The sequence below is a fragment of the Equus przewalskii genome, chromosome 9 (genome assembly GCF_037783145.1).
Source record: "Equus przewalskii isolate Varuska chromosome 9, EquPr2, whole genome shotgun sequence".
NCBI classification, from domain to species: domain Eukaryota; kingdom Metazoa; phylum Chordata; class Mammalia; order Perissodactyla; family Equidae; genus Equus; species Equus przewalskii.
This window is the reverse complement of record NC_091839.1, coordinates 20,909,938-20,924,858: the sequence shown is the minus strand read 5'-3', so window position 1 is coordinate 20,924,858 and position 14,921 is coordinate 20,909,938. Positions and strand designations below refer to the sequence as shown.

Genomic DNA, 14,921 nt, shown 5'->3' with positions numbered 1-14,921 from the left:
TAGCTTTTTAAAAAAGTTTATTGCTGAATAATAATTTACTGTCTGAATATCCTACAATTTTTTCATTCTATTGTTGATGAACTTTGGGCTTTACAGTTCTTTACAGTTTGGGCTACCACAAATAATTCTGCAATGAACATTTGTGAAATCATATGCTGCTGAACATGAATATATATAATTCAAGGTATGTGGGATTGCTGGGTATAAGACAGCCTTTAAAAAAAAAGTCTTAACAGGAATTTCAAGAATACACAAAACAAAAGAAAATAGTATAATAAATCACTAGCTTCACTACTTATAAATAGTTGGCCAAGGTTATTGCATTTTTCTTCCCCTTTCTTTTTTCTACTCTGGAATGTTTTAAAGCAAGTTTCAAACATTCCATCATAAATTGCTTCAGTTTGTGTCTCTAACAGATAAGGGCTTTAAAAACAATAGTCCCAATACCACTACTACACCCAAACAAACTTACAGTAATTTCTTGATTGCATTGATCTTTCCTGGGCAGCCTGATCAGGCTTCTATATATGCACCAGGAAAAGGTGTCTTCCTAAGAGAGATTAGCAATGGGCCTTTAACCCTAGCAATAGATAAGAGCAGGCAAGTCAACTAAATTATGTTATCTTCTAATTTACTCTACAGATAAACCCACACACACACAAAGGGACATGTGTGTGCACAGTTATGCATTGGTAACAGCACAAGATTAGAAACAATTTAAATGTTCGTTAATATGTGACTGATTAAATAAATTCTGTTGTATCCACCCAATGGAATACAATGCAAGTATTACAAAGAATGAGGAAGCTGGTTACGTACCGATGAGAGACAACTGTTGCATCTTATTGCTTAGAATTTACTCATGTGTAGCTGGAATGATGGCTGAGAAAGTATTGTTTTAGGTGGATGAGTTTCCACCCACTTCTGTTAATGAAAGAAAGGGATGAACATTGAGTAGGAAGCTGTCAGTTCTTACCACATCCTACCCCTGTGTCTACTCAACATCCCTGCATACTCCTCCCCACAAACTGAAGTAGTCCCATCCTTCTCAAGGTTGACGGCCACAAAATTTTATTTTGGAGTTTCTGACTCAATAGTTTCTAGAAGTGTTTCTTTGTGGTGAGCAGTCCATAAACTTAAAAGAATCCTCAGCTTCCAGAGACCCAATATACAATGATGCAATGGGAAGTGGGCACCCACAGTGAAAACTCCCAATGAAGAAAAGAAAAAAGGAGAGGATGTAGCCAGCACTATTCTATTGCAATTAACCAAGGCCGGTGGGCAGGAATAGTAAGAACTCCCTGCCCTGCCAGTGGAGGAAGTTTCTTAGCCAGTTGGAAGCACTGGTTCTCTATCTGCAGGATGTACACTGTCCTTCATGGCTCCTGGCTTTGCCCTCTTGCATTTCTTTCTTGTTCCTTATTTTCTATGGCCACGCCTTAGTTAGGCATTAAAGAGTATACATTTCTTGGGAACTGGAAAGCATTTCTAGGAGTCAAGGATGCAGATGAGATGGGTAAGCTGCTCTGCATTGGAATTGCAAAGACTTTAGCAGTGACAAGAGGGAAAGGGAGAAGAATGACTGAGTAAGGTAGTGGGGTGGGTGAAGGGCTTTTGAAAACAAGACTAATATTTATTTTGAGTTCTTTCTTTTGTCAGAACATCAGGAAAACATGTCATGCGCTGAAGGACAATTGGTGAGCGATTATTTGCAGAAAGCAAGGAAAAAAACCCAGTACTATTGTGGACTGATTTATTTCAAAACAAAGTCATCAGGCAACAGTTAGCCAGAGTACTTTAGCAGAAACCCCAAACCACAGGTGTTCATAAAATGTAAACCACGTGGGAATTTGTAAAAATTGTGGGCATGGGGGTGAGAGTTCACTGGATGTGGCCCAAGGCATGATAGAAGGGTCAGAGATAATTTTAGCTAGACACTGAAGGTTCTCACTTGACACCTGAGTGATATTATTGTTACTGATTCATTAATTCCACAACTATTTATTGAGACTCTGTCACATGTCAGGCACTATTTTACACTTGGGGTATGGAGATCCATCAGTGAACAGTACAGACCAAAATCCCTGCCCTCAGCTTACACTCTCATTACATGAAGGAAACCATACAAGCGCTATACACAGTTATACTGTTTCATGCCAATAAGTTTGGCAGTTTCGATGAAATGGCTAAATTCCTTGAAAGTCACAGTTTACCAAAACTGACAGAAGAGGAAATAGAAAATCTGAATAGTCCAATAACTCTTAAAGAAATTGAACTTGCCATTAAAACCTTCCCAGAAACAAAACCTGAGACCCAATAGGCTTCACTGGAGAATTTCTCTAAACATTTATAACAGATGTAACACCAGGGAATAGAATGAGAGGAGTCCCTTCCTGACTCCTTTCAGGAGGCCATTATAAGTTTGATGTAAAACCTGACAAGGACATTAGAGGAAAGCAAAATAACAGACTAATCATTGCATAAACATAACTGCAGAAATTCCAAACAATCTAGTGAGATTAATTTATAAATACGTAAAATATGTCATGACCAAGCTTGATTTATTCTAGGAATGCAGGGTAATTTAACATTCAAAAATTAATCAGTGTAATTTTGATGATATAAATAAGAAGATAAAAATAATATAATCATCCTTAATATATGCAGAAAATGCATTAGATACAATCCAATAACCATTCACAATTATAAAAAAAGAAAAGCTTTAATGAGGTAGAAAGAGTAAACTTGCGTAGTCTTATGAAAAATAGGTTTTAAATAAACGCTACAGGCAACATCGTATTTAATGATGAAATAATAAAGTTTTCCCCTTAATTGACTCTCTCAGCTAAGCTTTACAAATTCCCCATCACTCTTTCTTTTGTTTTATTTTCCCACCTCTGCTTACACCGGGTTATAGGCTGAGGTCCAAAACCCCAAAATGACAAGAATGCTACCCTTATGTCCTTCTTCCCCCCACATCAGGGGGCCCCAAAGCATTATTCAAGATGAGTGGCTCAGGATGATCCAAGGGAAATGAAGCTGCAACTGGGAGCATGGTAGGGGCAGGCAGATCTCAAAAATGTCCCCCAGACCTCCTCACATTGCCTGTAACTGGACTTCTGCAGGGGATGAAGAAGATTTGGTTATTGTGTCACTGGTCTGGGCTGAGTCCTCACTCAGGGCCCTCTCCAGACTGGCTGGCAGGGAGTGGATCAGTTTCTTTCGGAAGTCTCGACCCACGAAGACATAGAGTATTGGGTTGAGGCAGCTGTTGAAGAAGGCCAGGGAGCTCGTTAGGTTAATAAGGAGAATAATGATTTTGTGCTTACCTTCAAAATATATTTCTTTGATCCAGACTGTGCCAAGAAGGGCAAACAGTTGAAAGGGGAACCAACAGAGAAAGAAAGAAGCCACAACAGCAGTGAGGACCCGTAAGGGGTGGCTGGATTTAATCATGCCTTTTTTGTGCATCTTGGCAGCAATGAGGCCATAGCAGATTGCGACGATGGACATCGGCATACTGAAGCCAATGATAAACCGGATGATCCCTCTGACTGTCAACACGGTGACGGTTATCTTCCTCTTCTCATCAGTGGTGTTACCCCAGGATTCGAAGCTGAAAGTACAGAGTGTATTCCCTTTCCCATCACTTTTTGTAGTGAAGAAGAGGAAAATTTGTGAGGTGAGGATTAGAGCAAGAATCCAGGGTCCCATGATCAGTTTTGTAGCCAGACCTACAGTGCGGTGGTTTTGGGCCCAGATTGGATGCAGGACACAAATACAGCGGTCTAGAGCAATGAAAGCAATTAGGAAGACACTCCCAAACAGGTTGATGTCCACCACGATGTGAACTAACTTGCATAGGAACCAGCCAAAAGGCCATTGTTTTCCCATGGCCATTGAGACCATGAGGAAGGGAATGGTAGTAGTGAAAGAGAAGTCAGCTATGGCCAAGTTCAGGTAACAGAGGGTGGTGACTGTGCGTGCCATCCGGAATCCAGCCACCCAGATCACAAGCCCATTGCCCAGGATTCCGAGGACAAAAGTGATCCCAAGCACCACCAATGAGAGGATATTCACAACAGCGTAGCCAGGAGGCTGATGGGGCCTCACATTGGATCCATTCAGAGGGACGGAGAAGTTGGTTTCCATCTTGCTGACACCTGAAACATTTCAAAAATGACCATTTCTTAGCTGTGGAGCCATCTTACAGCATCCCTATTCATGGCCAACATCAACTTCCACTGTAGTTCCCACTCCAATCAGGATACCCACTGTACTGAACCTTGTGGCCAGTCATACTATAAAATTGATGCCCTGTTGGCTGTTCCTTAGGGAAAGGATAGTTCTGCATATTTCCATAATTAGTAATATGCATTCAACCTAACATGCTGATTACTTAACCAAGAGGATTACAAGGATCCTGTCCGCCAGCAGAATACTGAACTGAAGGTGCATAGACAACAGAAAATTGATGGCGGGCAGCTTCAGCAGAGTAAGGGAAGCACCAGACTCAGAGTGAGCAGGTTCACATCTTCTTCCACCCATGACTCAGTGCATGGACGCTGGCAAGCTGTGCAGCCTCTTTCAGCTCCAGGTTCTCCCAGACTCCCAGCTCCTGTCCTCCCCACTCTGAGGACCCTTGACCTATTGTTTGGTTAGTCTTTAAGTTAAAGTCTTAGAGTTCAGTTTGAGTTTAAAGTTGAAGAGGCTCTTTAACAGTTACTGGTAATGTGTAGTAATATGTTACATCTTGTGATTCTGTGCTAGAGGAAGTCATGAAGGGGGTTCTGTCTCTACCTTCAACCTTGTGTTTTTCATCGTCTCTCTTACGGTGCTCTCCTCTATCTGGGGGGCAAAGAATTTTCACCCATTGTACAGCTTTAGCATTCTGTGGGACAAGAGTATGAGAGTAGTAAGTTTTGTTAATAATATTGGTGGGGCTCTTATTAGAGACCATGCATTGTGTTAATTGCTATATACAGGGATTCAGTTTGATCTACATAACAACTCTATAATGTTCATTATTTCTGGTTTTTATAAGAATAAATTCATACTTGTTCAGAGCAGTTATGAAAACCGCCAAAGGTCATTTAAATAGTTGGTGGTAGAGGAAGGACTTCAATCCTGCTTGATCTGACTTCCAAGTCTTTTTCTCCACTACACAACTGTGTATTGCTGGTTGTGAGCAATGTTCCTGGTTGCCCACCCAACATCCATTCCCTTATTCTTCTCTGCTACCAAACCACAGTTTTGTTACTCACCCATCAGGGAAGATGTCCCTTGCTCCATCTTTGGAGGCAAATCGTGATTTGTCTCACTAGTAGCTGGAATCTCCTTTGCTTTGCAAGAGATTGTTTTAGCAATGGGCACATGACTAAATCCTGGACAATAACACTATGGGAAGATATCCTGGGGAGATTCTGGAATAGATTACTTTGCTCTTAAGAATGAGAATCCAAAACATTGTAGTGTCTGCCTCTGGATCAGGTCACATCTATAACTATTGCATCCAAATTCAACCCAGAGGTCTATGTGACCCCCATGTCCATGCCACTTGCCCAAATTTCCTCATACTGTGGTCTTTTAGCTATGTCGAAACATCCAGGGTGGTTGTTAAAATGCACATTCATGAACCTCACCCTAAAATCTCTTTGGACAAAATCTAGGGTGATTTTCTATGGCCTCAAAAATTTGGGAATCATCTTACCCTAGGGTATTCTGCCTCCTTAAGAGAAATAGCTGTTACTGAGCACGTGCTCAAATTTAATAGCCATAAATCTGTTCTAGGGTATCCATTATCTTCCATCTTTTTTTAAAAAGATTTTTTAATTTTTTACTTTTTCTCTGCAAAGCTCCCCGGTACATGGTTGCATATTCTTGTATATAGTTGTGGGTCCTTCTAGTTGTGGCATGTGGGACACCACCTCAGCATGGCTTGATGAGTGGTGCCATGTCCGTGCCCAGAATCCGAACTGACAAAACCCTGAGCCACCGCAGCAGAGCACGCAAACTTAACCACTTGGCCATGGAGCCTGCCCGTCGTCCATCTTTTATGAGGGGGAAACCATGTCCCAGGGGTTTCAGTAGTTTGTTCAACATCAAGCCCAGCCAGTCAGTGGAGGCAGCAAGCTTTGAAAACCAGGTTTAACCAATTCTAGAGCCACTGTCTTTGCTTCTCTAAAGCGCTGCCTTTTCAAGGGGTTCCCCCAAGATTACGTGGAGATGATCACAATCCAGGATGTTGATTTGCCTCCCTCCCTCCCTCCTCTTTTTTCCCTTCCTTTTCTTTCTGCCTGTCTTCACCAGTCACTTCCACCAAAGTCTTCTATGGGACCTTCTTGATGTAGTGCAGGATTTTTCAACCTCAGTACCATTGACGTTTGAAGCTAACCATCCTTTGTTGTTGGGGATCATCCCTTAAACTGTAGGATGTTTGGCAGCATCCCTGGCCTCTATCTACCAGATGCCAGTAGTACCCCCTCGCTCCAGTCGTGACAACCAAAAGTGTCTACAGACACTGTCAAATGTCCCCTGGAGGGCTTTCCCTCACCCCCAGTTGAGAGTCACTGTTACAGTGTAAGGAGTGCTGGGCTCTGGAGTTTGGTCAATCTGTATTCTAATCTCATCTCTGACACCTGCCCACTGGGTTCTTGGTCAGTGACATCTCTTCCAACTTCACTTTCCTCCTCTGCAGAATGGGGGTGATTTTGTGGTGAAGACTGAGGTTTAGGTGAGGATTAATGAGAACAGACATGGAAATCTTTTAGGCAGGACCGAATGACTCTTTAACAAATAGGAACTCTCGATCCTCACCAGGCTCTGTGCCTTGTCCTGGGGCCACGCATTATAGAAGCTCAAGTTCAGGTCAAGAACAATGCTTGAAACAGTAGTAGTACTACGTATGAACCTTTTCCATATGCCAAGAGCTTCTCTTCCACCTCATCACGACTCATCTCATAAGGTCCCTGAGGTTTGCACGTGTTAATATGCGTAAAGCATCGAGCATACTCTGCAGCATTGTAAATATGGAATAATATTAGTTACACAATTAGTATGGCCATTGTACAGAAGAGGAAGTTAAGACTTCAGCAGGTTATATTCATTGTTTAATGCCCCCAGTGAGGAAGAGGTAGAGCCAGAATTTGAGATCAATCAGACCGATTCCACCAGAATTGTGCTCTTAACTCTCTCCCACCCCATACCTCCTCAACTGAGTCTGTTTCTCTCCACTCGCCCACTGAACACCCTAGAAGGTGCTCAGAAGATAGGATGCACTCACTAATCTCTAAATCATTGCTTTAAAAATTTTTATACACAAGGAAAGACGATTGTGCAATGACAGCTGGGGAAAGGACAGTAGGACAAAGTTGTAAAATTATGGGCCCATCCTTGTTGCAGCACTGGGGAGAGAACCTGTGACCATACATGACACTCGCATGGACTATGGTGGCTGCTATTTGGTGAACCCCAAATATGTGCCAGTCACTGTACATTTTATTATCTCCAATTACAACATCGTTGTTTTCGCATAAGTATCGTCATTGTGTGTTACAAGAGGAAACCATGACTCTCACAAGGGAAGTGGGTTGCCCAATGTCACAATTATTAAGGGGCTCTCTGGATTTACGACCACAGATTTCAGATGGAAACTCAGCACTTCCTTGTTAGCTGATCCTCTTCTCCGGCATGTTTGCATTTCCATGCTTCGAAATAATGCTTTCAGTTCTGCTTTCTCCTCAGACTTCCTAACTTCTTCTCCCATCCTGACTCAGCTCATGCCCCTACCTCGTATTTTAATGAGAAAATCATAACAATTAGTTGTGAACTTCTTAGCCTTCTCTCACCCAAACCGTCCAATCTATCTGCACCTGTTACAGTGAATAAAGAGTTCTTGGTCATTCCAAAGGCTGCCCCCTCCCCATGTTTGCTCTGGATCCCTCTCTCTCTCATCTTCCCAAGAATTTTCCTCCAAGCATTCCTTTTCTTTTCTGCCAAAATTCTTCCAGGATTTTCTTTCCACTCGATCATTCTCACTGTCACATAAACGTTATCATATCTCCTCCCTTCAAAAGGAAGCCATCCTTGGCCTTTATTCGTTTCTGGCTTCGGCTCTATTTCTCCAAGAGAATCCTTTCTGTGAAGAAGATTCACAGCCAAACTTTAGAAGGGAGTGTCTCCACTTCTTAACCTCATATTTTTCTCCTAAACACACTCGACATTGACTTTGATTCTCAGCACTCCACGGAATGTGCTCTCCTTAAGGATGCTCATGGCCTCTATGCTGCCTCCAGTTCTTATCCTGATATGTCAGTGACATAGCACCCACTTGACCCCTTCCTCCTTCTTGAGACAGATTTTTCTTATGCTTTGAGATGATAAAATGTACACACAACACAATTTTGGTTGTTTTTATAGCGTATTTGGTCACCTCTCCTCAATCCAGTTCCTAGCTTTATTGCCTCCAAATTTAACTCTAAATTTTGAGGCATCCTAGGGCTTGTAACTGCCCCCCCATCCTCTATACAATCTCATGGGTTGTAACATCATACTGATAACTTCTGATCTAAACCATCAGCCTTGGCTTCTCCCCAGAGCTCTAGCCTGGTATAACCAACTGAATTCTTGACATCTCCCCACGGGAATCCCAGAGTCACCCCAAACCTAACATTGCCCAAAACAAACTCTAAATTGTTCCATCCTCCCAAGTCTGCCTCTCTCCCGGTATCTGTATCTATTTGGAGCTTAAACATTCAGTTGTTAAAGCTCCAAATCTGAAACTCACCCTCGATTTTCCTTTCCCTCACCACCCCGTCCAATCTGAGCCTGTTGATTCTATCTACAGAGCAACTGAATCCACACCCGGAATTGTGTCGATCACCATCTCCCTTATCCATGGCCTCATCTGACCTGCATATTTGCACTAACCTTGCAAATAGCTTGTTCCTGCTCCTGATGCTGCCCCCTCCCCCCCATGCTTTCTGACAGAAGCCAAATGGTCTTTCAAAAACACAAATCAGATCCTGACATTATTCTGCTCAACACCCTCAATGGCTTCCAAATTCCTAATTCAAGTTTGCTAAGCATTCCTGGATCCGCCCAGTCTGTTCCTCATACCTCACACATCCACTCTCCCCTCACATACTGTGCTCCATCCACTCTGAGTTCCTTCGATTCCTTGAACACGCCAAGCTCATTGCCATCTCAGGGCTTTTGTGTCCTCTGTTCCTCTGCCTACAATGCATTTCCTCTCAGGCTTCCCACATCTGGCTCTTTCTGAATATTCATATCTCATCTTAGATATTTCATCCTCAGAGAGGTCCAGCCTGACCCATAACACAAATCAGCTGCCCCCAAGCACAGGCCATCTCACCAGACACTTTTCTTGTTGGTTTATACATTCACTTATTTTCTGCTCTAAATACCATCCACATCGGGATATAAGCTCCACAAGACAATCAAGTTCTTTCAACACTACATCTCTAGAGTAATGCTGTCCAATAGACACATAAATGCGAGCCATCAAGGCAAGCCACAATGTGAGTTACATATATGTGACTTATAATTTTCTTTTACAAAGTAAAAGAAATTATTTTTAATAATATATTAATGAATTTTAATAACACATTTTATTTAACCTAACAGATCAAAAGGAATATCCTTTGAACATGGAACCAATATAAGAATTATCAATGAGATATTTTATATTCTTTTTTCATGCTAAGTCTTTGAAGATCCTAACTGCATTTTACACTTACAGCACATCTCAGGTCAATGGCCATAAGTGGCAAGTGCATATTATATTGGGTAGCCCAGCTCTAGAGTTTAGGAGGCATCGGCCACATAGGAGATGTCCAAATAATTTTTAAATTGTCAGCTCCCACCACCTTACCACCAGCTGAGATCCTTTTCCTGTGGCTGGTTCCTGGCTTCTTGCTGAGCAATGTAGGTGGAAGGGCTTCTGCAAATGGTTTATTGAAGGACAAGAGGGAGGGACAATGGAGCTGGAACCAATCAGGACAGAAACTCAGAATCTTGCAATTTCCAAAAAGCACCCTGGAGTTGTTGACAGCATAACTCTCCTTAGAAACTTAATGCCTGAACATTCCCCTCAGCTCCAACACTCTGGGGAGACAGGAGGTCAGTCCTCTGAATACCAAGGGTCAAAGAATCGGGTGTCCATGCCTTTTCTCCTTCAGAGATTCAGGAAAATGAAAGAAACAATTACTGAAGTGAGAAGAATTCGAGACAGGTAATAAAATACAGAGATGATGGTTAAACAAAAACTTTTTTCTCTACTCACATGACTCTCTGACACCAATGTGTGGGTTTTTTCTATGCCAAGCAATGCTCCAATTCCCTGTGGACCCCACCTGGGTGTCCTACAATTGAATTCAATTCTGACAGTATCTATCTGGAGCTAGCATCACATCCCACGAGTTAAAGGGCTCATCCCACAAGACTACCCCCACTACAGATGCCACTTGCAAGTCCCAGGTGGCTACCTACACTTCTGCCTGACCAGCTATAAGTCAGCGGTTCCTATGACCCCCTCCTCAGGTTCAATAATTTGCTAGAATGACTCACGGAACTCAGGAAAGCAATTTACTTATGTTTACCACTTTACTATATAAAAGATACAAGTCGAGAACAGTCAAATGTAAGAAATGCATAGGGCAAGGTATGGGAGGAGGTTTGTGCACAAAGCTTCCATGTCCTCGCTGGGTGTACCATCTCTCAACATCTTGATGGGTTCACCAACCCAGAAGCTCACCAAATCTCAATGTTTAAGAATTTTTGTAGAGCTAAATCTCCAGCCCTCCTCCCATCTCTCTTCCCCAGCGGTCAGGGGGTGGGGCTGAAAATCTGTAACCCCTGGTCTTTCTGAGGCTATCTAGGGACAGGACTCTAAGTAACCTCATTAACATAAACTCTGGTGTGATCAAAAAGGGCTCTTATGAATAATAAAAAAAAAACTTTGCTTAGGATATTGCAAGAGTTTTAGGAGCCTTCTGCCATAAAATAGGGACAAAGACCAAATATATTCCTTATTATATCACAGTGATGCTAGAAGAAACAGTAACCAAGAACACAGAGAGAGGTACAAGAGATGAATGAGAGAGCACCCTTCACCCAACACAGTCACCAAAATTAATCCCCTAACCTTCTCCGGAAGGAGCTAATTTGTGGGCCAATATCTGAGATTATAGGCCCCTTCTGAGGTTTTAAGCACCATCAGAATGTTCTATAGAGTTATTCTCAAACCTAGTGGATATAACCATGGAGAAAAGGGGAAAGCCAGAAAAAAAATGTCCAAGAGAAGGAGATACAGAGAACTACTTTCTTTGTTCTCCCCAAATCACTGTGACAAAGGATGTTTTCAGGTATAAGTTATAGCAAATCTGTGAACTGCTTAAACCATGAAGAAATTTATTATTTTAAGAAATTTGGGAGGAGGTACGTTCTGAGTCTGAACAAGAATTGAGTTTAATTTACTCCTTCCACTCCACCATTTATTGGTTTCTTCCAAGGGCTTCTTGAACATGACTACAAGATGGCTGCCCTTGCTTCAGATATCACAGCCACATAACCTCCCAAGCCAGAAGGATGAGGATGGGCAGAAAAATTGACTTCATTCACATGCCTCTCTCATTTTATAAAACAAAGAAATCTTTTGTAGAGTCTCTATGGGACCTCTTCTTACCTTTTATTGGCAGAACTGAGTGACAGAACCATCTCTAGTCCAATCCTTGGCAAAATAATAATAATAATAATAATGAGGTTTCCCTGATTGGCTGAGGATGGAGGTAAATTGTACCTGAATATAATGGACTTCACTTATGAAAGAATAAGGGTGGGAGGTATTATATAGCTATAGCCTCCACAGAAGTGCTCCCATGCTGGCTCATAGGGACATAGAGGTTAATCAGTCATGGGTTCTGCCCTGGAAATGTTGACCAGTTGGATGGAGAGATGAGAGTGCAGTGCTTAGAAAGGTGGAGTGGGGGTATATGTAGTGATGGAGTGATGCCTGGGTCATTATGGGATCCCCCAAAAGGAAGAGCCAACTGAGACTGACAGGGTCTAGGGTCACTTCCTGAAAGAGGTAACATCTAGGCTGAGTCTTAGAGCCTAAGGTAAAGAGGAGATAGAAAATTGCTTTGCAGGCAGAGGGGAGGGAAAATGCACAGGAAGGAGGCCAAGAAATAGGTTTCATTTGGTTGTTGGAGCAGAGATGGTGAGGCAGAGAGCAATAGGCAAGTCTGTAGAGGGTGGCAGGGCCATCTCTCAGAGGGTCTTGAATGCCACAAGAAGGACTTGGAATTTCTCCTTCAGAACATGAAAAGCCATTTAAGCAAGAGAGGGACTTGTCACGTGTGTGCTTCCGGGAAAAAAACCTGTCCTAATGTCCAGCAAAGGGATGGATTTGAGAATGTCCCAATTGGAGGCAGAGATCTTAGGGTGGAGAATGTTGCCAGAGATCCAGGTGAAGTTGTTGAAGAGCTACTCAGATTCCTAGACCCCTGATGTTGAGGGAGTTGAACTTTGGCATCCCACAGAGGATGGAGGTTGAGGAAAAGAATCCATACACACTTGAGTTTCTAAAAGGGCCCAGTCTACTCCCCAAATGCTGTTAAAACAAGTGCCATATGAGTGTATTCCTGTGGCCACTGAGAAGAACAGGAGGCCTGGTTTCCTGTTCCTCAATTGGTTTCAGCTCATTTATCCCTTTCCTGCCCTTTCGGGTATCTTCTGCTAAGACCATTAGTCCAGAGTCACTCTCCTCAGGAGACCAGGACTTGGAACCGTCCTGAGCAAGCCCACAGTCTGTGGAAAGTCCAGGTGAGAAATGCATCCCTGGGGGCTGGGGAGCTAGAGAAGGGTATGCTCCATAGCATGGTGGGGACAAAAGACTCTTTGGAGTGAGCTGTAGAGAAATGTAAGGTGAAGAAATGAGCACAGCAAACATACTCAACTCTGTCAGGAGGTGGTGCTGTGACAGAGAACCAAGGATTTGGTTGGGAACTAAAGAAGGATGTGGACTTGAAGGATAAATTTAAAAAGAAAAAGAAGAAGTTCTAGACCATATTGGGCTGCTACTGGGAGTGATGGAGTGGAGGGAAAATATTGATGCTGCAGGAGCGAGAAGGGATCAGTGAGGGAAGGAAGTTCTTGAGAAAGTGAGGGGGCCAGGATTCAGAGGACGACAGGGGACAGGTCTTGGGCAGAGCTGCTTGTTCTCTTGTCGGAGAGGCAAAGGCAGAGAGCGGTGGAGCAGGAGCAGACAGTAGGGTGGATTTGGTGGAGTGTGAGGCAAGGACATCAGCTGAGAGGGGATGGGAGAGGAGGTTCTGGGCCTTGAGGAGAAAGCAGAAGGAGCAAAATAATTATTAGGATCATGGGAAGATGAATGTAACAGGGAAGCGTAGATTTCCAGAGCAGTGGTGTGCCTCCACATGAAGAGACTGGTCCTGGATGTTCCTTGGGACCCATCAGCAGGGCTCAGCTCTACTCCCTCAAGAATTTCACCCTTAGACCTTAGGCCAGTCACTTACCCTCTTAAAGCCCAAGTTTCTTCTTCTGTCACAAGGTAATGATGATGCTTAGCCAATTCGGAGCTTGTTGAGATCAGAGTCAAAAAGGTAAGAATGTGTTACAGTGACTGCCACGTAGGTCACAGGTTGCAGACCACAGGTTTTCTCCCCCACCCTCAAACCTTGGTGGAGTCACAATTGCACAGCTTTTCCTCTCTGGTGTGTCCCCTCCTGTCATTGCAGAATCTTCCTGATTCATTGCATCAGTCTTTTCAAATGGTTGCCTTAAAGATTCTTGAGGACAAATAGCTCTCAGGGTGTCTCTGTGGTTGGATGGTGGGTGGCGTGGGAAAACCCCTCCAGGTTGTTTCTGAGACTGTAGAGCATCGAAGTTCCGGAGAAATGCGAACCACGCATGGACCTTCAAATTGTCTGACAGGCACTGTGAAAAAGTAAGAAGAAACAAGTAAAGTTCATCTTTATAAAATATCTTACTTAATCTTCCATAACTAAATTATTATCATTTCAATCTGTAGTCAATATAAAAATTATTACTGTGATATGTCACATTAGTTTTCTTATCCTAAGTCTTTGAGTTCTGATGAGTATTTTCCTCTTACGTCCCTTCCCAAATAGACCTAGCCGGATTTCAAGTTCCCCAAAGCCTGACATTGTGAGTGGCTGCTGTGTTAGACAGCTCAGCCGTGGAGGCAGGATGGCAGGGCAGGGGCAGAGAGACCTTTGCTGGAATCTGACAGCCTGAGCTGTTGGGTGACTTTAGGCAATTAACTTAAATGCTCTAAGTCTCAGTTTCCTCATCCGTAAAATGGGTATGATGATAATAATAATAATAATAAACTAACGTAACTCACTATGCACTGTGTGTCACTCACTGCCCCATGCTTTCTGGTATTTACATACTTCCTCCTCACGACAACCATTTAAGAAGGATGCTGCAAGGGTTAGAAGGGAAGAAAAGCTCTTTGCAAGAGCCTGGCTTGTGGTCTGCATACTGAATCTAATCAAATCTCACACCCAGCAGGCATTTAGACAGAACACTGTCATGTGCTTTTTCAACCCCAAGAGTACTGAGCCACCCAGTGGATGGAAAAGTGCGTCCTATTCATCTGGTGGAGATAACCACAGAGACAAGAGTGGAAATGGGGTCTCCTGCTCTGACTTCCTCAAGCACAGAATCCACAATGTGTGATTACTTGATTCCACCCTATCTGGTGTCACCCACTGATCCATTTTGCCTCACTTTGAAAACTAACCAGATATTGTCCCTGATCTCTCACAAAGGCAGAAGAAAAGAGGCTTTCGTGCCCCCTGAGAGAGAGGGGCAGAGTCTGGGCTGGAGAAGTTGTATACCTTGCAGCCCTCAGG

General features: G+C 43.1%; 1 protein-coding gene across 2 annotated transcripts; it reads right to left on the bottom strand.

The window, feature by feature from the left end:
* Nucleotides 1–13,873, bottom strand: LOC103554201 (N-formyl peptide receptor 2-like). Of its 2 annotated transcripts, none has more exons than XM_008525158.2 (2): nucleotides 13,557–13,873; nucleotides 1–4,163 (listed from the first exon to the last, which is right to left on the bottom strand). In XM_008525158.2, exon 2 carries the CDS (start codon nucleotides 4,150–4,152, stop codon nucleotides 3,097–3,099), a length of 1,056 nt encoding a protein of 351 aa, XP_008523380.1. In that variant the 5' UTR covers nucleotides 4,153–4,163; nucleotides 13,557–13,873; the 3' UTR covers nucleotides 1–3,096. The 2 variants fall into 2 exon arrangements, with proteins under 2 accessions (XP_008523380.1, XP_008523379.1); XM_008525157.2 differs by lacking the exon at nucleotides 13,557–13,873 and adding an exon at nucleotides 9,893–10,273.
* Nucleotides 13,874–14,921: the final 1,048 nt, after the last annotated feature.